This window comes from Tursiops truncatus, chromosome 15, assembly GCF_011762595.2.
Source record: "Tursiops truncatus isolate mTurTru1 chromosome 15, mTurTru1.mat.Y, whole genome shotgun sequence".
In the NCBI taxonomy this organism is placed as follows: domain Eukaryota; kingdom Metazoa; phylum Chordata; class Mammalia; order Artiodactyla; family Delphinidae; genus Tursiops; species Tursiops truncatus.
The window spans coordinates 10,073,601-10,098,826 of record NC_047048.1 but is presented as its reverse complement, the minus strand read 5'-3'; the positions used below and the strand labels follow the sequence as shown (position 1 = coordinate 10,098,826).

At 43.0% G+C, this 25,226-nt stretch overlaps 1 protein-coding gene across 8 annotated transcripts in view; it reads right to left on the bottom strand.

Moving 5' to 3' along the window:
* Positions 1–6,835: 6,835 nt before the first annotated feature.
* GTF2I (general transcription factor IIi) overlaps positions 6,836–25,226 on the bottom strand; it is a 95,863-nt gene continuing 77,472 nt past the window's right edge. For 6 of the 8 annotated variants that reach the window (XM_019921930.3, XM_073792020.1, XM_019921931.3 and 3 more), the window contains 16 exons: positions 22,232–22,303; positions 20,851–21,034; positions 20,166–20,224; positions 19,698–19,772; positions 16,964–17,065; positions 16,297–16,362; positions 15,784–15,967; positions 14,241–14,299; positions 13,779–13,859; positions 13,273–13,356; positions 12,924–13,107; positions 11,825–11,853; positions 10,083–10,124; positions 9,245–9,286; positions 8,704–8,779; positions 6,836–7,976 (listed from right to left, as the gene is read on the bottom strand). In XM_019921930.3, coding sequence (XP_019777489.1) covers positions 8,721–8,779; positions 9,245–9,286; positions 10,083–10,124; positions 11,825–11,853; positions 12,924–13,107; positions 13,273–13,356; positions 13,779–13,859; positions 14,241–14,299; positions 15,784–15,967; positions 16,297–16,362; positions 16,964–17,065; positions 19,698–19,772; positions 20,166–20,224; positions 20,851–21,034; positions 22,232–22,303 — 1,322 coding nt within the window. In that variant the 3' untranslated portion in view covers positions 6,836–7,976; positions 8,704–8,720. The remainder of the gene's footprint in view (positions 7,977–8,703; positions 8,780–9,244; positions 9,287–10,082; positions 10,125–11,824; positions 11,854–12,923; positions 13,108–13,272; positions 13,357–13,778; positions 13,860–14,240; positions 14,300–15,783; positions 15,968–16,296; positions 16,363–16,963; positions 17,066–19,697; positions 19,773–20,165; positions 20,225–20,850; positions 21,035–22,231; positions 22,304–25,226) is intronic. The other 2 variants (XM_073792018.1, XR_012326038.1) reach the window with 2 other exon arrangements.

Sequence of the window (25,226 nt, the reverse complement as noted above, 5' to 3'; positions counted from 1 at the left end):
AGGTGATTTGCTCTGTTGATAAGGATGCCATTTCCACAAGTGCACTCACTTTCTGAAAATTAACCCAGCCCCAGGCACGTCAGTTTCATGCACGGCCCTTTTTCGTGGGTGTGTTGTACCTCAAAAGAAAGTTGAAAGCAAAGAACATTGAGTGGGATCACATGATGGATGGCAGTCCTCACTTAATTCCACATCAGTGGCCCCTGCAGCACAAGGCCCTTGGCTCACAGCTGAGCAGCTGTCCTTTCATTACTCACTAAATGCCCCCTCCCTGAGGGACGCTCAGCTTGTCTCTGGTCTTCCCCGTCCCATGTGGTGCTGCCTTGGGGTCCCCACACAGAGGTCAGACTTGCAGCACTGGCTCACCTGGGAAGGGTAGAGGAAGTGGCTGGTGGGGCTGGCTGCAGTGGTACCCACCCCCCACCCCACCCCACCCCACCCCCGGCGCCGGGTCTGGTCGTGGCCCGGGCACTTCCTTCCCTTCTTCTCAGCGGTCTTTCCACTCTTGCATAATTGCCCGGCCAGGCTGCTCTGTCCTGCAGACACCAGGCACAACTCAGCGGCCCAAGCCATCAGCTGCTACCTCTCCACTTCCCTCCTATGGTCTCCCCAAACGTCGCCTTGCTCCTTACCGCGCCCAGGCAGAGCGCAGGTGTACAAACCATGAAGTGCTAAGAACTCATGCTTACCTTGTAAGGACCTCCGTGAGCAGGCTCACAGCCTTTTGTTGGGATGAGATAGATTTACTTGAATGCATGGGTGAAACAAGTGAGTGACCAAATGCTTAATTTTAAAAAATGAACAAAACTGGAGGTAATTAATAAATAAGTTTGTTTTAGCGGGGGAGATACCAACTTAAAAAGTTTAGAACTTTCAAATTGTGAAATTATAGAAAACTGCAGAAAAATGAAGTTTAACTAAACATAAAATTTTAGCTAACATTATAGATATCTTGTTATCCATCACCCAGGTATTAGGTGAATACCAGAGCCCCCAGAATCACCCACCCCGCTTCCCACTGAGCGCTAACAAAGGACTTAGCCTGGGTCAGGAGTGCTTTATCTTTAGGATCACATCTTATCCTCACAATGAGACTATCAGGTAGGTACTGTTATTCCCCCTACTTTATAGATGGGAAAACTGAGGCACAGAGAGGTAAATAGGTTGCCAGCACTGGGAAGCAAAAAGCTGGGTCTTGACCTAGACAGTCTGGACCCTGGACCCACGCTCTTTTTTTTTTGGCTGCGTTGGGTCTTTGTTGCTACGCGCAGGACTTCTCTAGTTGCGGCGAGCGGGGGATACTCTTCATTGCGGTGCACAGGCTTCTCATTGCGGTGGCTTCTCTTGTGGCGGAGCACGGGCTCTAGGCGCGCGGGCCTCAGTATTTGTGGCGTGTGGGCTCAGTAGTTGTGGCACATGGGCTTAGATGCTCCGCGGCATGTGGGATCTTCCCGGACCAGGGCTTGAACCCGTGTCCCCTGCATTGGCAGGCGGATTCTTAACCACTGCGCCACCAGGGGAGCCCTGGACCCACGCTCTTAACCACTGGCTCCCCTGAGTGAGTGAATGATGACTGGGGTTCACGAAGGAGCCAGACTGTGCAAACGCCCCAAAGAGGAAGATTCTCACAACAGGCCAGACTGGACAGGAAGCAGGGCTTCCCAGTCTGGCCCAAAGACCTTGGCCTCTCCAGATGCCGCCTTCCCCAGATGGACGGGGCTGGGCAGTTCCTCAACCAGGAGATCCCCTAGGCTGGGCCTTGGAGACAGGCTACATGGAGAAAGGTTTGGCCTGAGGGCCTGAGGCCCAGGCAGTGCCCTCTGGGATCTCCTGTCAGGCTTCCCAAGATGGGTACAAAGCAGCCCTGGCTACGGGACACTTCTTCCCAAGTCTAAATTAAGCCCCTCCCACTGGCCCCCAGCTAGGCAGTTCTCACCTGGCGCCCGGAGGAGGACGGGCCCTGGGCCGCTGCTGGCCTGTAGGCTGAGGGCGCCCTCGGCGGCGAGGCTGGCTGTGCGGGGGCTCTGAGGGCAAGCAGGGGTCTGCGTGGAAATGCCGGCCACGCACAACCTGCCTCCCAAGGGACCCTGAGCCTTCCTTTCTCAGCAAATCAGACCAGGAGTGGGCTCGGGCTGGGTCAGGGATGGACCTCGAGGCCTCATCAGAAGAACCGGGAGCCTGCACTCAGGACCGGGGCTTAGGACACACCTGAGCCACACGTGGGAATTCCTTCTCCCCTGGGCCTGATGACACTGCTGTCCAGTCCTTGGCCTAGGGACACAGGAGTGAGGGCTCCAGAGCTGGACACGCACAGGAATCAGACTGAGCCTTTGGTCTGTAGGAGGCCACGTACACGCCAACCGCTGGTTATGAGCACATGGCCCGGAACCCAGCCCACGCTGACCTCCTCCCACACAGGACTGTGTGCCCTTGGGCAAGCTCCGGGCCTGTTTTTTCATCTGTAAAATGGCATTAGCAACCGTACCTACTCCATGGACTGTTGGGAGGATTTAGGGAGGTCCGAGGCAGTTTCTTGCCGTTTAAACCGGGCCTTGGAGGAGGGAAGTGTCTCACGGATGAGAGGTGGCACTCCAGGCTGCTGGGGCAAACTGCAAGCCTCAGACCCCAGGGCAGGCTTGTGCTCTCTGCCGCAACCGCCACGGGAGCCGTCAGTGCGTGGCGCAGCCAGTGGCCTGGCCCTGGGAGAGCTCAGCAGTGCCTGGGGCCGTGGGCATGGGATGGGGACTTCCCAGACCAGGCTGGGGAGGACAGCAGTTTGTTCTGGGGGGCAGGGCTGGGCCTGTCCCCTCTGTACTCTGGCGTCTGGCAGGGGTCCTGACACCAAGAGGGCCCTTAACAAATACCAGGTGGACAGGAACTCTGCAAGCCGGTCCCACTCCAAAGCCAGGAGCCCAACGCCGGCCCCCAGGGACTGCCTGTGCCCACCCTCCCGCCCCACTTCCTCCCGGGGGCCTGATGTGTCACACGGCGAGAGCTATTTGAAGCTCACCTACCGACCATCAAGGCTAAATCCAGCAGCGTGCTGCCGCCTCAGGGGGTTTTGTGGTGATTTGTCTGGAGCTTGAAGCTAATTCCAGTCACGAGAACTCCCGCCTAAATCCAGTCACCAGGGCTGGGCTGCCATTTCCACATCTCCCCAGCCCAGACACAGCGCAGAGGAGCAAGCTGGTGGCGTGATGAAGCCCATCTGGGACCTGCCCAGGGCTCGGTACCTCTGCTACTGCCCAGCGGTGCAGAACAGTAAAGACGCACAGGCCTGGGGTGACAGGCTTGTCACCTGTAGACAGATGGCTTGCTTACAGAGGTTCCTGGCAGGGTCCCATCTTGCCTCAAGCACCAGGGGTAATGATGCCGCTCCCGAGACAGAAAGCTCCTCTTCTGAAGGCCAAGAGCCAACACTTGCTCCGGCTTTTCGACCACATGCCACACGGTGCCTGCTCTGACCTTGCCTTTCTGGAAACCTGCACTTGCTATTTTTCATTAGGGATTATTTTTCCTAGAGGATATACTGATAGATGGGTCGTTGTCAGGGAGAAGACAGTTTGTCTACATTACAGAGCATGCAGATCTATAGATCCTTTCAGGATTTATCTAAATCTTAGGAGCCTTGGTGGTGGGCTTTCGCTTCTGCTGCCTCTGGTTGGCGATCGTTCAGTGAATGAGTCGGGGCTACTCGTTTACTGAAACGAGTGGGAACAGCTCTCACTAGGTTCCCCCAGGCACTGCCAAGCACATGGTCTTTGGTGAGGGTCATTATTGCTTTCTACAACTTGAGGCACTGTGGGTTTTAAACAGGCATCCTGAGATCATGCATGAAGTTGATGCTACAAAAGGCCCATCAACCACCTGCTCTTGCTTCTGAGAAGGAAACCCGGCAGGAAACACTGTTACAAATGGGCATTGTATCATAGCTTGTTTTCAGTGCTACCTTTCCTGATACTTCCTCAAAATAAAACCACAAGGTACGGGGTGGGGTGGGGGTTGGGGGGTGGGACAGGACAGGAGGGAGGTGACACACAAGACCATTGTTGACCAGAGCAGGGGAGCTGGGAAGCCAAGGGGCTTTGCCGTTTTTCACCCAGCATCCGGGGTTACAAAGCCCCTCTGGAGCAGCAGCTAGGTCCACCTGTTGTGACTCGTCAACGGGCCACCATACCCTGAGGAACTTGTGATTTCAACAACCTGCTACAAGCTGCTTTCCTATCTGCCTTCTGAGCCAAGAAAGCTGGCAGCCGTGAGGGGAAGTACAGAGAGCTAACCATCCCTTTAGTAGGTAGTGGAGTAAAACAGAACCCAAACTGCAGAGGTTGGAGAGCAACTCTACGGGGGTCTAACCAGAAGGCTACACAGCCCCACTTGCGCTCATCCTACTGGACTCAAGAGCTGCGTAGAACAGGGACCTCAGAGACTGCCTCAATTCCCCAAATCCTGTCTCCCTCTTCTTCCCTATCATAGGGAAACCGAGGCATCCCTGGGAGACCACCACATCTTTCAAAATACATAGTCCAGAAAGTGGGGCTTCCACTTAGCAAGGCGAGACCAGACTGTGACAGTTACCTGTCCACTAACGGTTAAGCCAACCAGGATCTTGAGTTTATTTAGACTGGGGCCTGGGGTGTGGAAACTGGAGAGGTCTGGTCTCTCAATCTCCCTCTCCAACGGACCTTTCCGGTTCCTGGTGGGGAGGAAAGAGAAAAGGCAGAAATGAAGCTAGAGGATGCTCACGTAGCCAGCCTACTTCAAAGGGGCACTGGCTGCCTGCCATAGTAGGCAGCTCTGTCCTGGCGACACTGGGCGCTACAGACCCGGGCCCAGTCTCGTCCCTCAGTCTCGGAGGTGACTTCATTTCTTGTCTTTATTTCCTCATCTCTCAAATCCCAAGGTGACCTGGGCATAGGGCGTGAATGCACAGTGAATAAGCCGAACCTCACCTCCCGCATCGCAGATGATTCAGATCAATGAAAAGATAAAGAGGTCTCTTGGGACGTGCAGACTGCTCAGCAGGGTTAGCTTATGTGCACTCGCACAGTCTGAGTGCTGGCAGGCTGCAAATGCAGAGATTTCTCTCAGCACTGCCGACAGCCGTGCCCACAGCAGCTCCGCCCACTGCCCGAGGGCAGAGGCTGCCCCATGAACAGAGCTCAGCTCTCCCCGCCACCCAAGGCCCAGAGCTGGGCACGGGGTCGTTAGCACTTGGCCCAACTCCACCAAGCGGGGTTTAACGCATACAATCCTGCGATGGACACACTTCTTCGGTTCCACCGTTTTTCTGTTGGCAATCTTACTTAATCTTAACAGCTGTCCAAAAGCAGAGCTTGGGTTTGGTCACAAGGCCTATGTTCCCAGTCGTTCTGCTGCATTTCCTGGTAAAATAAGGTTTAACCATCAACTATCATGGAATCAGGACGTGTTCCAGAAACACATTAGAATTACTGATGAGACCTGTGTGGACTGTCGTTTGTTTTTTCAGTCCGGTCCTTACTGATCTAATGAAGACCTTGCTGGCCAAGTTTTAACACCCCTCACCCCGTGAGGAATCACGTTATCTATCCACTGTCTCATTTCTGCATGCACCACCTGTTCACTAACACAGGCGGTGGAAGGCTCGTCTTGTAGGTGGTTCCTGGGCTCCGAATGAGCAAGCCAGGGCAACACTCCAGCCATCTTTAAACAAGCCCACGGTGCTGAAACCAGGGCTCATCTGACCATCGCAGGTAAGGAGGCAAATTGCTAAGCCAGTCACCTCGCCAGGAAACAATGCTGTCCTACGGAAGGCTTTGCTTAGACGCCCGACTGTGGGAAGCAGGGTTAATGAGGTGTGTTAAAACGACAGTGAGTTAATAAATAAAAATGACTTATTCCACCTCCAGGCTCTTCCACTCAAAGACAGATGCAGGAACAGCACCTCTTGCCTGAGGTTCAACATTTCTTAAAGGAACCAATAAGCCTGTTTAGAGGAGAGGCAGAACGGGACAGGACAGCATTCTTAAACCTTTTGCGTGTCACCACGAGGAGGACGCAGCACTGGTTCTGTGCTGTTGTCCGCAGTTAAGAAACTTATATATATATATATATATATATATATATATATATATATATATAGAAGCAGCTTTCTAGTAGTATATATAAAAACAAAAGACGTGTGTATGCACATATACAGAATTTTCATACTGGATGTAATACACTTGCACTGGGAAACAGATCTCCTTGTAAGTCTGTGCTCCCGCAAACTTTCTGTTAAAGAGTTACATGTACAAGCTTAACTCCTTTTAAAAGCAGCCTTTGGATGACTACGGTTCTCCAGTGGCTGGGATGGGAAGCGTGGGTGGAGGCAGCAAGGTTGTGAACACCTTAAGAACACGGGAAAGGAACCCTGAGATTCTACTGCAGCAGCTGTCTCCTCCTAATGTCGGTTGGTAAGTTAGGAACAAACCAGTTTGGCTTTCCCTGAGGTCACACTTGTAAAAGAGAGGCAGAGGGTGATGGTGGAGAGGGACAGAGAAGACCTGGAGCCAGTGTGTGGTTTTCATGGGGGAGGGGCTGACATAGGGCTCTACCCGGGGAGGGACCCTGACCTCCAACATCATGCGTTTGCTGCATACAGTTGGCATGTCACAGATAAAAAGCTAGGGGGCTCCAGCCCCAGCTCAGCCCAGAGGCACAGCAGTCTCAGACACACCGTGAGCAGTGGTGTCCTGACAAGGGACTGAGCCTCTGGACCGTGCCCACCTAAGCTCGCCTTGCATTCCGCCGAGCCACCCCAGGTTTCCCCACACAGTCATGAAAACACCTTAGAAAGAAATGAATTAGTGTGTGAAAGGCATGGATGGATTTTATTTATTACCCTATATCTACAATTTAATTTGAGGTAAAATATAAGCAACACATAAAAATGCCTATTTCTGCTACCATGTAATATAATTCTCCATCGTGAATATTGCGATAAAGCTAATGAAAACTCTATGCCATCACATACTCTAGCTTTTCATATAGCTGGTATTTTACAACTCTTACTGTTTGTGAAATCTCAACACATGTAAGATTCTCCTACAAATGGCGCAGAATATCCGAGGGTGCCTAGTCAGCTTGCTGACCCCTCACTCCCCACACTGGAGCCTCAGTGTTACAAGCAGAACTGTAAAGTAATGAAGGCAATGAGACGCCCTTGAGTCTGATCCGAGCTGGAATAGTGTTCCAAAGAATTCCACACCACAACGGGTTACACGACTGTGAGGCTTTAGTGTCATTCGGCTTGCCCAAACACTTATACCTCATCTGGAACTTCTGCTACACCATGCATTTTATTTGGATGAAAAGTAAATGTGGATGGAAGAGGTTCTCTGTACTCCATCTATAAGCCACACGCTGAGATACTGACCTCTTACTGGCTGTTAGGTGATCCAGATGGTTGGTTTTTAATTACGATAAAAAACATATGAACCATGATAGAGAGCTTAGGAAAAGGTTTAGTCAAATATACAGATACTAACTGTTCACTCAGTCATTAAGGAGAACCGTGAACAAAAGGATCAATTAAGTGACTTTTCAAATAGAAAAACTAAAGAGCTGAACTATCACAGGTTATTTTCTTCACTGCAGAAGCTGAGATGTTCCAGTAGGAGAGATCTTCACTTGATTGGGAAACAAACACCACAGCTGAAGGCTCTGCTGAATACGTAAAAAATCTGATGAGATTCATCCCTGTCATTTTCCCTGTCGTTTTTCCAGCACTGCTGTAAAATCCTTATAATACATTCCAAAGTAAACCAGCCATTCCAAATCTACAGTCACTCTGCTCTTTAATTCAATTCACAGAACTGCTGAAAAAGTAGACATTTCTATCTAAAAGTAGAAAAAAAGGTTTGTATAGAAGGTATTTCTGTTATACAAGTATATTACACAGCTTGGGGCAGTAACAGGTCCGAAAAGCTCTTCTCACCCACTGATACTTTAAGCTAAAATAGGAGAGAAAACAAACAAGCAAGAAAACAGGTTAATCTGATTATAGGAATTTGTGACTCACTAATATCTCAACTTAATTACCACTTAAATCCATGGACTGACAGTACATGGCCAATTCCATGACCAAAAAAGTCTCTGGAGTGTCAGGTACAGATGAGAGCTAACTGTATCCTCTAACTATCATGAAAACATTCAACAGCTGGGGCTTATGTGGTTCAATATGACATGAAAACCACGTTTCACTGACTCCTGGTCTAGAGCTGCCCCTCCTGGCTAGTAACCTGGCCAAGTTTAAGATGTTCGGAAGAACTGGATCAGGCTTATAACTTAATTATGCAAGATGCACGATGGATTGTGTAGCTCAGGCAGTCTCTGCAAATACTGTTATTACGATTAGGGGGAAAAGTCAGTCTGTTCACACTGACTCACAGTGAACTCCAACGGCAAGGACAAGATTTAACCTATAGATTAGAAACAAAACATTTTCCATTTGAGGCAAAGCGCTTTACCTTCTCTGCCTGACATACATTGATCCAAGGAAAATCTCTCTGCTTGAATCTTCTAGCTCAAACCACCCAGTATGCTTGTACTTTGTCCTCACGTGCCCTGAAGGCGGGGCCGCCATTTATGGCTGAAGCAGGGGAAACACTTCAGCTTATGAATATGCAGGTGGGTTCAGATAGATACCACATGGCATCCTGGACACAGAAGGTGATTTACCCTAGGAGGGAAGAGGTCTACCACGTAGGGTCTGGTTCTTGCTTGATTTGAGAGCTTCCATCAGTCTCCTTTATTTCTATCAAGTGAAACAAAAGGGAACCGATTGACTGCACTATTAATACAAATCTGTCCAATTATAAATCTACTCATACCAAACTATTCATTACAATGACTTAACAGGAATTGTAAGATACCAAAACTGATAAGACTGTTCTCTAGCAGTAAGTTCTAAATTTTGTTACTTAAGATTTTCAAAGTAACAAACATTTTATTAATTATGCATGTAAAGGACCCACAATAGCTGTATCTAGGTTATATAGCAGTCATTCAACTATTTCAGAATTCATTAAGAGTCACTGGGGAAAATGGAGGAAAAGAACCCATGAGTCACCTCTAAACACAATGTTTCTGGGCATAAACTACAAATCCAGTTCACCCAGAAACAAAACAACCACACAGGTCCAGTTAAACAGCTTTAGAAACACAATTAATCCTTTGTCTTTGGCACTTTATTTGTGCCAAAGACAAAGGATTTTTTTACCTTCTGTTGCAGGAACCTCCAACTGGCTCGGCTCAGCTGATTCTGAAGAGAAATACATAAAGATTTTACTTTAACATTTTTCCAAAGTTGCTCTCAGTTATTTAAAGAGCCTAGAGGGAGAAAGCTCTCTAGACGTTGTACACAAAGCCCAGGTCTAGGTGAGACAGCAGCCACAGATTCTTGGGATTAAATACACTGCTACGCAACCAGACTCTCAAAAACCTGCTTTTCTGAAACCTGTTAAATTTGCCTACACAACCGAAATCCTAAATAACAATCTTAATTAACATAGCTCTAACATGAAAGTAGGAGTTTCTTTCTCTATGTCTTTCCACCCTTTCTTCTGTGGGCTCCCTTCTAATAAAAGCCTTTTGTTACTTTCAATGAATCACACAGCAGGTCTCAACACTTTGTTTCTAAGGAGTTTTTAAAACTACAATGCATGCATTTCCGCCCAACATAATTTTGGTTTATACCACTGGAAACAAATGGCATAAGAAGCCAAGTTAAAAAACAACCTTCTCCCCCCCATCACCCCACAACTGCATTCTTCGCCACTGGTCTCAGGGTTCCTGACCTGGGACGGTGGGAACAAATGGCATGTGGTCCAGTTCTCAGTGAGGACCTATGGCTTGAGCTTATATAGGCTTTCAGACAAAGGAGTCTAAGCAAACAAGTCTGCATGTGCACGAGTGTGTGCATATGTGTGTACGTGTGTGCTGTGGAATTAACTTCCCTTGAAGTTAGGTAAATGTAAGCATGTGAGGCCACACAATTTATGTGACCTGTTTTATTGACTAAGTAGGAATCCTTCTGTATTGTACCATGCTTAATTTACCTTGGATCACTGGGCTTTCTGACTCACTCTGATCAACCAACTCTGAAAAGAAAGCAGATTCATTTAAGTAATAATTTAATGATATGTTGTTATATTTGAAAAGCATTTTTTACATACATTCTCTAATCTGATGCTCCAACTTTGCTATAACAGGCACTATCTTCCTTATGACAAGAAGGGAACAAATATTAAAAATTCTAGTATGTCCCATCAAAGTAACTAATTCAGAGTAATTACCATAAAATTCTATAATAGACTAGGGCGCAAGGAAAAGAACAAAACTGAACATTTTAAACATAAGGTAAAGGAGCAGGGAGGCATAAAATACAGTGTCTTTTGAAATTAAAAATTACACAGAAGGTAGATGAATTGGGATCAATAAATTTTTCCCCCCAAAGAAACCCCACACCTTATCATGGGGTTTCTTTAAATGACAAAGTTCCCAGGTGTAGTTAAAGCTGAATGCCAAAGATGACCGAAAATCTATGAAGCAAGGTTTACCTCTCTTTCATTCATTACTGACATCCCCAGATACTAACATACTTGGCCAAGATAGACAGTATAATATATAAAAACAGATTCTATAAAAAAAGAACTCATGGTTTGGGGGAAAAAGCAAATAAATATATTTTGTGATAAAGTGAAACTCGAAACTTGGAGGCAGAAGAGGTATAACCAAATCCGTGACACTGAAGGAGTGGTGGCCACAAAACAGCATCAATAGTGTGAAGCAGAACAGGGGGCTGGGGGCAGGCACAACAGCGGCCCAATTCTCAGCTCAGGGGGCAAACCAGCAATTCACGAGGCTCAGCTGCTCAGTGACCACTGAAAACTCCTGAATACTTTCCCAACAAATAAAGTATACAATTGAATACTCAATACAGATGGATTTTAAAGAGATGGAATAATACCAGTTGGAAAAAAGACAAACGCTAATGGTATTAGTTAAGGATAATTCTCACTTTTGAAATTTTTTAACAAAGTTAACAGAAGAACATAAAACATACTAGCATAATTAAGTTTTGCTAGGAAAAAAAAACACTGTTTAAACTGATATGAACATCAGGGAGCTGGAAGAACACTTACACTTGTTCATGCAACAGTATGTGAGGGCCCAGTGGCTGCCAGACACTAGGCCTAAATATCAACGGAAGTAGCTAAATCACATTAAAAGACTTACTTTTTCCAGCCCAGTAATTACAAACTAATAGTAAAAGTAATAACAGTAGTAGTAAAAACAGTAACAAATATAGATTTTGCTTACTGAGCACATACTAGGGTCAGGGGTCAACAAGCTTTATTACAAAGAGGCAGTAAGTATTTCAGGCTTTGCAGGTCAGTCCAGTTTGCCATTAACAAATGGGCCTGGCAGTGCTGTAATAAAACTTTATTTACACGGCGGCCGCTTGCTGGTCCCTGTTTTAGAGGCCTGACACACAATGTGTCATTTAAAATGCTCTAAAATTCCCAGAATGGGTACTAATATCATTACCATTTTCCTGATAAGTAAACTGAGATTTAAAAAAGGTGAAGCAACTCGCCCAGTTTTACATCTAGAAAGTGCCTGGTGCCTCGCACACTGAGGGCTAAAACGATGACTTTCAATGATTACTGCTGTAGGCGAAGTAATAAAATGTTACACTCTCAGGTAAGTGTACGTGCAAGTGCACACACCCACACACCCACCCCCTTCTCACATCCCAGAAAAGAGCAAAACCAAGAAGACTTCAAGAAATACTCACGGTTATTAATCACAAGTCCTGGAAATGGTCTAAAGAGAGAAACAAATTGCACAAGTTTTTTTTCTACTCTACAAGAGTTCACATGTATATTCAGTGTATTCAACTAACATTTAGCCCATGTCGCTTACGTGCTAGAATGAGAAAAGCTGTCCACTACTGTTTAATCTTATAGTTTTTAAGCTACAGACAGACAGATATACGAATAACTAATATGGCACATTATTAGAAAATGCTACACCAAGATGGTGGGAAAAGAATAGGAACAATGCAAAGGGAATAGAGTAATTTTAGTGAAATGAGGAAAAGGCCTTGGGAAGGTAATACATTAGCTCTGTCTGAGTGTTGGTCCTATGCAGACAGTGGGAACTTGACAATGAACGGGTGTTATTTAGTAACAGCTAAGTTTGGGGAGGTGGAAGAAAAGAGTGAAGGGCACTTGGGACTTCTGCTTAGGTGGATGACAAAAGGATACCGTAAGACTTACTGTGACAAGCACACATCAAAGACTGTAATTCGCACAATGCCGTTAGAGGGCAGGTGTAACCACCATTCCTACCCTGTGGATAAGGAGCTAACACTCTCAAAGGAAACAACTACAATCTCACCAGACAGACAAGGAAACAGAAGTGACTTAGTGTCGAATCCCTGTCTGATCCAAAGCCTGTGACGAGATGCTGAGGCAGAGGCTGGCAACATTTTTCTGTAAAGGGCCAGACAGTAATATTCCCAGCTCTGTAGACCACACTGTCTCTGTCCCAACTACTTAATTTTACCACTGCAATATGAAAGCAGCCACAGACGATATGTAAACAAACGGATGTGACTGGGTTATAATAAGACATAAAACTAAAATAAAAGCAGATGGCAGGCTGGAGCTGGTCCACAGGCCATGGTGTGCTAACAATCTCCTGCCTTAAAAACCAGAGAACTGAGTCAGCACAAGGAAGAAAGAATCTAATAGTACAGTAACTAAAGAATTTCACTATAGTTCATTTCATTACACAGTAAACTTACTACATATGACTACATTTTGGAAGATGACTCAGCCTCAATGATCTGCAGGTTCATTCTTATGACCAAGCAAGGAACTCTCACGTACCTAATGACTGTGAATTTAATGAACTCAGCAGAATCTAAGATCCTTCTCATGGAGCTGATTTCCAGATAGCTGGGGGCTTTGAATGACACTCCAGGAGGCATGCCATCAACCACCACACAGCCAGGGTTAATTGTGATTTTCCTGTAGGGAACTTTCACAGGGAAACCCATACCAATGGCTTCACCTATAGCAAGACAAACGGCATAAAAGCACAGATGAACCTGGCGCCTTAGCTGAGTGTTGTAAAAGCACAGATTAAAACCACCTGAGCGTGATTTACGTTTAAGATCTTATTGAGACAAAATTTCCTTGCTTACTGCAAGCTATACTATGCAAATGCAAAACTTACCAAATTTTCGACTGAAGAGGTCATTAACTTGTTCTCTTAGCTGTCTAGCTTTTTCAACTTTTGACAGTCTTTCATTATCGTCATCTAAAAAGGTTAAGAGAAAGTTGTAACTTAATAATAATGCGATTTTAATACCAGATAAATTTTTAAGTGCTTTATGTAACTTCACTTTCTGTTTTTGGAATGTTTTAAAAAACGAATCAAGATTGAAATGATTTAACCAAACAATTCAATAATAACACCAAACTGACAATGCTGCAGTTATGAAGAGCTTTGCTTGCCGACTTATACAAATTTTTTAAACAACACCCCAGGCATCTGGGTGGCCTACAGGTTTTAGCTCATACCGAGTCTAATAACTGCCAAGAGCTGTTTAGCGATAAACTGACAAGCTGATGTATTTGGTTAATAACTTCCGCAGGGGCTGGTGGGGACAGCATACAATGTGCAGTGCATTCAACATCCATGAAGCCCCACAAACTATGATTAAGGCAGAGAGATCATACCTGGAATTGTCACCTGAATGATGTTAAGATCTTCAACACCTGATGCAGTAGTATTAACATTGGGCGATGAATTTATTTTTCCTTAAAACAGAGAATTGAGATTAGAACATATACAGATGTAATTAAATCTTCCCTAATAAAGTGCTTACGATTCAGACTACAAAAGATAGTATTTTAACCCAACTTTGTTCCTTTTCATGTCATGTTTTGTTGTTCTGTGATATTAGGCTTCCTGAAAGACGTTTTTCACTTTTTTCTCTTCCTTGTGGTGCTTCCTTCGTAGAGCATCAGATATGTGGAGATCCTTAGGTATTAAAGAACTTAAAAATCGTAAACTAGTCCAAACCCCAACCTTGAATGAGCTTTCCTGGTTTTGTCTCAGTAGCCACTCTTTCAACAGTTTTCTAAATTAGTGCTGCAAAGTAAGTGTCTAACAGCATGTTTTCTGCAGCAAATGCTTACTTGGAGGGCTCTTAGAGGAGGAGGTGCTCTCTTTAATTGCCGTCTCAAACATTTCAGGCCTAAGAACAAGAAAAGAGAAAAGACTTTTGGGCTAACATTCCAATAGTAAAACATTAAAAATGAAACAAGTAAGAGATTTAAAAAGCCAGCAACTTTCTATAAATACACATTCTTAGTAATGGAAGAACAGAAGTAACATGGATCTCTAAAGGAACACACATATAAAGACTAATTATAATTGTGATTTTAACATCCACCCCAGCCCCATCTAGTATAAACAGCTTCTTCCTGTGGTTTCAATATATCCTGGAAAGAGTGTATGCTAGACTGGAGAAGGAAACAGGAAGAGACTCAAATGCAGGTAGCATGGAAACAAGACAGGCAGTAAAAACCTGAACACAAGAGACTGTCTCTCTTAGGAAGCAGAAGCAGGGGCCTTAGCCTCTACAGACCTGGCTGAAGGTACAGAGGGAGGCCATTATGGTTGGCAATGTCAGCTTTGATTATTTGACAGCATCCTTAGGGAACTCAGAAGTAACCTTTAATAAATAAAACCTAAAATTCCTTTCAATTCATTTCAAACGTATTTTGTTAACTCTAATTATTTCCATTTACTTCAATTGTGTTGGCATAATTCACAGATGTCCAAGCAAACAGCAGAGAAATTTAAAATATTCTGTAAGCTGGAGAAATAAACGGGCTTTATAAAACTGAACCACTGGGCTTCCCTGGTGGCGCAGTGGTTGAGAGTCCGCCTGCCAATGCAGGGGACACGGGTTCGTGCCCCGGTCCGGGAAGATCCCACATGCTGGGGAGCAGCTAGGCCCGTGAGCCATGGCCGCTGAGCCTGTGCGTCCGGAGCCTGTGCTCCGCAGCGGGAGAGGCCACAACAGTGAGAGGCCAACGTACCGCAAAAAAAAAAAAACCAACTGAACCACTGCCTAGACTCCAGTAGTATTAACCATTAAGATATCACTGTGAGGCTTCCCTGGTGGCACAGTGGTTAGGAATCCACCTGCCAGTGTAGGGGACACGGGTTCCAGCCCTGGTCCGGGAAGATCCCACATGCCACAGAGCAACTAAGCCCATGCGCCACAACTACTGAGCCTATGCTCTAGAGTCCACACGCCAGAACTACTGAAGCCCTCACACCTAGAGCCCGTGCTCCGCAACAACAGAAGCCACCACAATGAGAAGCCCGCGCACCGCAACGAAGAGTAGCCCCTGCTTGCTGCAACTAGAGAAAGCCCGCGCGCAGCAATGAAGACCCAACACAGCCAAAAATAAATTTAAAAATTTATATTAAAAAATATATATGTCACTGTGCATAGACTTCACTAAACCAAGTTGTTATCCCCCTGATAAGCCACAGCCCTCTCTCTCTTGACCAGTTACAAAAAATTTAAAATATATACAAAGGTACAGCTTAAAGAGCTTCTTTGACCCTAAGGTTTGGCTGAGCTCCAAAGTAGAATCCATGTGCCATCTCCCGGCATCAAACTGTATCAACTCATGGCAATCTTGTTTCATCTCATTTCCTTACTTTTTAATGATGAACTTAATTTTGGCTTTGTTTCTGAGTATCTTCTCCAGCCTTGGAATGCCAAAAGTAGATGGTCGTCGGAATGGCACACCCTCGGGTAAGCCTTCCACATAAAAGTCTTCAGGGAAAGACTCAAATAACGCAAACGGCACTTTCACAGCTTGTTTAAGGCCAAGAGCTTCACCTAAAAAAACAAAAACAAAACACATTTACTGGTTCTCGTATCTATAACTTTAAAAAAAACTAAGTCTTTTTAAAAAAACGCATTTTAAATTACATTTTGCAGCTACTAAAACCTTTCTTTTTAAAAAATCACATTAATTTTAGAAAAATTTCTTCAATTTCTTGGTGCTCAGAAATGTGGAAGAAATTATAAAATTCATGCCTGCAAAACCCACACACTTCTGATGACAGTAATATTTAAATGCTGAACAATCTTACTATGCTCACATTTTTCTATTTTATAAAAAAGCTACCTCATATTTTAATAACAGTATTTCAAAATAAACTTACCACATTTTTCATTGAAAAGATTTTCAACTTTCTGTTTTAGGTCAGTGATTTTGGCATTCCAGGCCTCTGCATATTAAAAAAAAAAAAAAACGAGCGATTAAGATGTTAGTAACAGTTACTAGTATACATCCAATGGCAGGAACTTCTTCATCTTTTATTGTGCATCTTTAAGCAATACAAAATAAAAAATATATAGGTTTTAAACACAGGCATGTCTTGATAACTACTCTAATCCTGATGCATTATTTAACTGTTTTATTATATTACTAATATGTTGGCTACGAATAAATAAAAAAACAAATGAAAACCGAAATACCCCCCCAAAAAACAATTACAGTATCTACTACGTGCCAGATACGGTTTTACCCTTTAAATGATCTGGTATTTATAATCTTCATAATAACCCTATGGAACAGGAAGTAATGTTATCCCCACTCATAGATAAGGAAACTGAGGCACAGAGAGGTTAAGCAGCCTGCTCAACGTCAAACAATTATAAAGTCCTGGCACCAGATTTGAATTCAGTCTGGCTCTAATCTGTGCCTTGAATTGCTAATATATACTAACTCACCAAATAAAAAAAAGAAAACAATTCAACTAGTAAAATATTTTACTAACTCCTTTTATTTAAAATAATGAAATAAAGAAAAACATAACACGTATTTACCAAAGGAAAACTCTCTCCCTCGAGGCTTGAAGGGAACATTAGAACCATTAGTCTGGGTAGGGGTTCGAACAGCTGAGGTTTGAGGGTTGCTGTTATTAGGGCCTAAAGAATTAAACAAAAAACATAATCAGCACATATATTCAGTCATCCTTACGTACTGCTCGTGATTTCTCTAGGACATGCTCTTGAGGTCCAACCTGTGCTGGAGAAGTTCAGTTCAGTGTGTATACAAGCACTCTGCAATGAAAACAGCCACTGCTGTCAGTGTTACAGACCTCCATCCATCTTCCTACTTCCATCCCTATAATCAGGCATTTCCCCCCAAAACACATCTAGCTTTCTGGCTGATCTGAGGAACTTTCAATTCACTTAATGATTCATTACGCCATTTTGAAGCCACTGGTTACCTATCTTGCCTTTTATGTTTTTCTTTTGGCCTTTGAACATAAACACGACTTTAGATACAACTATATCATCTCCCCTATATGAAGCTTTCCTTTGGATTCTCTAGCTGACACTGACATATCCTTTCTTTGAATTCTTAGTAATATACAGAAACAATGTTATGGGTTATCAGTTGTTTTCCATTAAAAGCCTGACTATGGCCTCAGAATCGAAAAAAATATCAAGATTCAACATTCTAATCTTTAATTACTTCAAACTCCCGAATAAAAAACACAGCTTCCTTAAAGAGCATAGTGATAAAAGCAAAGTATTTCTGGACCAGCTGGATCTAGCAGCCTGGTTGACCTGGCAGGTATAATAACCAGACAGAGGAACTCAGTACATCCTATTACCATACTTCTTTAACAGGCTACTATAAGATCACTCAACTAACATCTCTTTTTATACTCCATGTTCATAAAGCAGCCTTTTAATAATCACAGGGAAAGACAGGAAGAGACTTGTGATCACCTGATAGAATTAAGCTGACTGAAATATCTACCTGCGATTCAAAAATCAATAAACTGGCATTCTGGTTTATGCTTAAGTGAATGACACTACACACCCACTAGAACGGCTAAAATAAAAAGAATGACAATATCAAGTACTGTGAGGATGTGCAGCAACTGGAATTCTCATACATTCCTGGCAGAAGTGTAAAGCGATACAATCAGTTTGGTAAACTGTTTCTTAGAAAGTTAAAAACCCAGTAATTCCACTCTAAATATCTATTCAAGAGAAGGAAAGCATATGCCATGTTTCGTACACAAATGTTCATATAGCATCTTTACTAGACAAAGACAGGAAATAAACCCAAATGCCCACTGACAAATGCATAAATTAATTCTGGTGAATCCATACAATGGAGTAATACTCAGCAATAAAAAATACTGAAACATGCAGCAAGTATAAATCTAACAACATTGTGCTAAGCAAAAGAAGGCAACCATAAAAAGAAAAGATACAACATGATTCCATTTATATGAAATTCTACAACAGGCAGAAGTGTTCCATGGTGACAAAAGGCAGATCAATGGTTGCCTGTGGCCTGGCCTGTGAGGGAGTGACTGCCAAGGAGCGTGTGTGAGACGTTTTAGGGTGAGGGAGATGTTCTATCCATTGACTAAAGCAGTGTTACAAGCATTTTTCAAAACTCAAACTGTACAATTAAAATGCGTGCATTTTATCGCATATAAAGTGTACTCAATAAATTTGATTTTTAAAGTAATAAAAAAATCCATTTACAAGCATGATGTATAATTTAAAAGAAAACACTAGTATGGTGGGAAAAAAAAAAAGTCCCTCCTTGCTATCACACTCTTGACAAAAAGTCCCTGAACATGGACACAGCTCTTTACTACTCAAATTAGTTAGTGTTAAACCACTAACAACTATTTTGTGGTATTTTAACAAATATAAATTAAATTTGGGGTCTATTTATAGCCCTGGTTAAGCAAAAGAAAGCTACTGTGGGACAAGGTCCTCCGTGGCTTGGGTAAGACAACAGAAAGAGATTCTCTGTTAATCTGAAGGCAGGTCAAAACCATTTTTCATTAACCCATCACTGCCCTTGTACACGAATGTTCAGAGCAGCATTACTCATAAATAGCCAAAAAGTAGTACAAACCAATGTCCATCAATCGATGAATAAACAAAATATGGTATATCCACACGATGAAATACTAGTCATCAAGAAAAAGGAACGGACACCCATTAGGATGGATATTATCTAAAAAGCAGAAAGTAACACGTGGTGGCGAGGCTGTGGAGAAATACCACCTTGTAATTGAAATCGTTAATTAGAAACATTTAGAAAATCTAACTTTGGGACTACCCCGGTGGCGCAGTGGTTAAGAATCCGCCTGCCAACACAGGGGACACGGGTTCGAGCCCTGATCCGGGAAGATCCCACATGCCCCGAAGCAACTAAGCCCGTGCGCCACAACTACTGAGCCTGCGCTCTAGAGCCTGCGAGCCACAACTACTGAAGCACGCGCACCTAGAGCCCGTGCGCCGCAACAAGAGGAGCCACTGCACTGCAATGAAGAGCAGCCCCCACTCGCTGCAACTAGAGAAAGCCCGCACACAGCAACGAAGACCCAATGCACCCAAAAATAAATTAATTAATTAAAAAAAAAGAAATCTAGCTTTATCGCAGTTAAGTGTTCTGCGCCTAAAACACGTTTTATAAAAACTCATTTGCATAAAAATATAAATAGTAAAGTGAAGAAGCAACAGATTAACTAGTGAATTGTAGAACGGACAGGAACGGGCCACAGAGCAACCTCACCTTCAACAGTGACCTCAATTTCAGGAACTTTTGAATTACTCCCAGGGCTTCGTGGTCTTTTCGGGGACTGCAAAGCTGTAAAGTAAGCATATAATTTCTTTTGCATGTTGTAAAAAATCCAGAAGGAGATGCTTTATAAAAGCAGAGTATTAAAATTCATACAGTTTGGCTCTTTTCAAAGAAACCTGAAGAATTAAACTGGTAGTGTAATCGTCCACATGAGTCTCAACAAAGCTGTGGAAACATGAATGAAGGAGGATTGCAAACGTGAAACTGCCAATGAAATGTTTACTTTTAAGAGACAGAGAGGAGGGAGGGAGGGAGGGAGGGAGAGGGAGGAGGGGGGTTCATTAAACAAAATACCTTAAAAAGCAAAGAAACAAACCGAAAGCCCCCAAAAGATATGTGCCAACGACTCAGTATGTTTTAATGCACTGAAGTATAATGAAGGTATACGTAATCTCTTACCTTTAGTGTTTATTTTACTAGCCATTCCAGGAGGCAAGTAGGAAATAACTAGTTCAGGTCTAGAGAAAAAACCAAGAAACATTACAGTGGCCAGTATAATATTGGTCTTCACAGCTAGTAAAAATTGTGATGACCAATGATAACTCTGTAATGTAACAATAGTTTCTTTCGTTATGGACCAAAAAAATTCACTTTTCCTTCCTACAAATGCCTGCTAAATGATTTTATGAAGAGTAAATGACCTCTTTCATGAAAATGAAAATTAACTATCACTAGTTTAGTTTCTTCAACTACTGAAATTCTGCAGACATATAAATGAGAAACTTAATCACTGAAATTCAGTTGCCCATAAGTTTAAGCAGGAATAACAGAGCACATAAGAATCAGCACTTTCATCCTGCCCTCAAGTATCTATCAATAGTAAGAGACAACATAGCATCTCTTAACGAACTTCACCTCCACCAATGTGAGGCAGGTACAACTCTCCTTGTCCCGATGAAGAAAATCAAGGACAAGTTAAAGGATGGGAGGCAATGGACAAGGCCAGGACTGCAGCTCAATGCTACGCTTTCCATCGTGGACTTCAAAGCCTTAGCCGTAACCTGAAGCTAGAAAAAAATTTAAATAGAAATATGCCTTGATTGTTCTAATCCCAGAAAGGGCTACATTGGCAAAGAGAACTTACTTTTTAACAACAAACTTGATTTTATTACTTCCACGGACAATCCTTTCAAGTCGTGGAATTCCAAACCAGGTAGGGCTTCGAAAGGGAATTCCTTCTGGCAAGCCTTCTACATAAAGGAACTCGGGGTTTGATTCAAACACCGGGTATGGTACTTTTACTGCCTCTGTGAGTCCAAGAGCTTGAGCTGAAAGTGTAAGAGAACATAACTTATGGAAGGTAAAATTTTATAGTCTTTTAGTTTTGTCTGATAGCAGTCTCTGTTTATGTTTTTAATATATATATATTTTTTTTTAAATTGTGATATAATGAACATATAACATTATATTAGTTTCAAGTGTATAGTATAATGATTTGCTATTTGTATGTATTGTCAAATGATCGCCATACTAAGTGTAGTTGACATCTGGGCATTCTCAAATACGTTGTGCAAAAGTTCCCAACAATCTAGCAATTTCCACTTAGTAATATAGGTATTTTGCTTAGTATATTGTGTAAAGTTGACGAAGAAGCCTAAAATATAAGAGGAACATTTTACCACTTCAAAGCAAAGGGATAATTAATCAAAATTGTCTCTGTGCTCTGGGCAGAAATGAACTACAGCCATTTCACTGCCATACTACCGAAATGGCAACTATCCAGCCCTTGTGTTATCATCTAGGTGCAAGTTTGCTGTTTAAAAGATCAGAGGGAATTCCCCGGTGGTCCAGTGGTTAGGACTCTGTGCCTTCACTGCCGAGGGGCAGGGTGCGATCCCTGGTCGGGAACTAAGATCCCACAAGCTGCGCGGGGCATGGCCCCCCCAAAAAAAACAAAAAAGAAAGAAAGAAAAAGAAAAAAGATAAGAGGTGCATAAGATGCATCTGAGCAGAACTGGTCAAGAGTACTGAAGATTCCTGATCCAGGACACAAACGTCAATACCAGTTATTAAAACGACGATGGCAACGCCCCAGGAATATTGATATCACTCCACTCCTTACTTCCTTCTCCATGACAGACACACCCAATCAACTGAAACACTCTTGCTGAGCCTCCTCAGAATCCTCAAGACAGCGCTCCAGGAAACCGCTGTCAACAAATCTACGTTGAAACAGACGATGAAACCTATTTGCCACAGGTGTTAGCCAGGTTACAAGTACAGACAGCGGAACTGAGACTCCTCCCCAACTCCTCCCTTCCTTTCCCACTCTGACACACGAGAAAACGGAGTCCAGGAGACAGAAAGTAACTCGCTCAGTTTAAGTAGTGAATGTAGTAGCAGAAAGTCAAACCCAGTTTCTGGGACCTTCTTTCTTTAGGTCCTGAACTGCTATAATATTCATTCAAAACACTGTCTTTCATTAATGTTTTTAAATTAAGACATAATCACTGTGTTTTACTTACCAAATTTCAAATTAAAAATCTCTTCCACTTGCTTCCGTAGCTTGGTAATTCTGACATTCCAATCTTCTTTGACTAGAAAGGAAAAATAAACCTAATCAACAATGTCCCTTATGGATGCTGACACAAAATCAGACTGGACGCTGTTCTTTCCAGTGATGCTATTTTTTAAAAACTTGAGAGATAATCGGCATATAACACTGTATTAGTTTTAGATGTACAATCCAGTGACACTCTTAATAAAATTTTGCTTAAAAGCAAAAACTTCAGATAAGGAAAAGAAGGATTTCCTGCACTTGTCAAATATCAGAAGTACAGGGAGATAGAATTCAAATTTAAGTTTACATTGTAAATAAAGAAGAACTTGTTCGTAAGTTATTTAGAATGAATGGTTTTCAAACACTTTTTCTTGGAGGTACATCAAAGAACCCTCAGGGTTGGGAGGACCAGCTATATAAAGATCCAGGCCTCCTATACCAGGTTCAACCAGAGGAGCTTCACTTGTATTTGCTTTCTAAACAGGCATTCCTTGTTTTATCGAACACGTGTGCCTACAGATTTACACAAAGGAAAACTTCACTAATCACAGCAAGAAATAAATGATAAAGTGATTAGGGAGCTGTCACTCAGCACTACTCACATCCACAATCCAGTTTATTTCCTTACCCCTCATTTATAAGATAACCATCCCCTTTTAAATACAACATAAAAATAAAGAAAAAATAAGCTATTATAAAAGACACGTAGGGTGGCACTTACTTGGACAGATAATCGGGGCTTGTTTGTTGGAGCTGAGGATGGAGAGGACGGAGGTAGACTTGGAGACAATGGAAGATGGTTGGAGGTATTGGATAAGGAAAGGAGGGAAAGAGAGAGTAAGAGGAAAGGGTAGAGAGTGCAAGAATCGCACCACGTGTGAAAGCCATTTGTGTCTGTGGACAAGGCGACAGGAAATGTTGGAGAAGTTCTGAAAATACTGCTAAAGGTTGGGAGCCTCAGAAAATCTTTCATTTCCACTTTACTTTTACTGTGAAAGTACTTTAAAACCTTTTCTTTAAAAGAAAACGCAGCATCTCAAGGGTTTAATATGGTAACTCGGCCATTCGACCAGACGAAGTCAGTCTGGTATAAACCAAATTTGAATATTACTATAACAATATCTAGACTCTCCTTCTCCGAGGTAAAGGGCTTCTGTTAACCTGGTGCTCAGTCAGCCCTTCTGCCTCACCCTGCACTTCCTTCTCTGGTATTTGCTGCTCTAATACAAAAAGATCTCTGTACCATTCTACACAAGAACCAAGTACCTTCTCATTCTTCCCCTTCAAAGCTCAGCTATCTGGCTAGTGCCCCAACTTTCTCACATGTGACATCTACCTTTTACCAAATTGAGAACAAAGTGCACCCACGTGTGTTTAAGCATACAACTGTTACCTCAGAGTTAAGCAGACGTCTCTGATGGCAAGGACTAATACAATTCTTCTGTCAGGTATGCTGGGACTTGAACTGGCCCAGCAAGACTAACGCCTAGGTGACTGGCAGACCCAGTAACATTTTGTTGCAATGAAGAAGGACAACCTTTGATTCTTTCCAAGGTCTTCTACGAATGGTAGAAGGCCAAGCATTGTTAATAATTGGGAGAATGGAGAGTCTTTTGATAATAGGCCCGTAACCATCTATGCTAGAAAACAGCAGATCAAGTACTACTGAAAATATTACTAAATCCTCGGAGTAACTTGTATGGTGCCTACAGATCGTTCCAATAATACATGTTTCACATCCTCAATTTGCAGTCATTATTAGAATTGCTCCTAATAAAAGCAGTGATCACATTAATCACAAGCTTGAACTTGAGGTCTGCCTTGCGAAACAAAGACTCCTACATAGACTTTCATCATACTCAGACTAATGCATGTTAAAGCACTACCTTTGGGAATAGTTTTCTTTGCATTATTTTGCTTAGCAAAGTCTGTCATGTCCAATCTTCAATTTGTCGCCAATATTTTGTTTCTTTGCCTAGATCAAAAGCACTCTGGGGAGTTTGCTGGGTTAATGTTGCTGCTCAGCCTGAGAAGTTAAGCCTCAACTCTGTCTTCTCCCCGGCAGGATTCTGGGCACAAGATAGTCTGTTTCCCTAGTACAGTATTTCTCAAATACTTCTCATGCCATGATAAACAAAAGATTATATACAATCTATTTGGCATACTGGTGACCTTCACCGGTTGCCTCCAGGTACCCTAAAAGCTCAAGAATCAGTATTACAGTTCAGACAAATAACCCCTCCTGTATAGTAGTTCACCTTAGCATTTACAAAACTGATTAACTGCAAAAAATGAAAGAAAAGGAAGGAAGGAAGGAGGGAGGGAGGGAGGGAGGGAGGGAGCAGGGGAGAGAGGGAGGGAAAAGATTAACTGCAACAATTCAGAAACACCCACTGGTTCTTAGCAATAGAAGTTCCTAAGGTTGTAGAAGATCTACAAGTTGTGGTCACTTTTTCTGACATTATGGAATGGAAAACAAAAAGATGGGAAAGAAATAAAGGCACACGTATACCTCAAAGAAAATAAAACCATTCAGACAACTGAGACCGAGACTTTTAAAAAGTTCTTTTCTATTGGGCATGATGTCAGCACAGCTGCTGCAATCACAGCATTTGCCATTTTAAAAGCAAGGTCCTTGTGAATAGATTAAGGCCTACATCTGCATGGTCTGGCACATTAGCCACATGTGGGCAACCTGAAATGTCGCTACTTGAATTAAGATGTGCTGTAAGTGTATAATACACACCAGAGTTTCAAATAAAGAATGTAGATAAATGAAATGAAAAATGTAAACTAACTCATCATGTATTTATGTTGATTACAGGATGAAAAACAGATTTGGCTACTAGAAAATTTTACATGACATATATGGCTTGCATTTGTGACGCACGTTCTATCTCTACTAAATACCACCGGTCTCAATCCGAAGCTCGAGCTCCCCCCAGACTGCTTATGTTCAT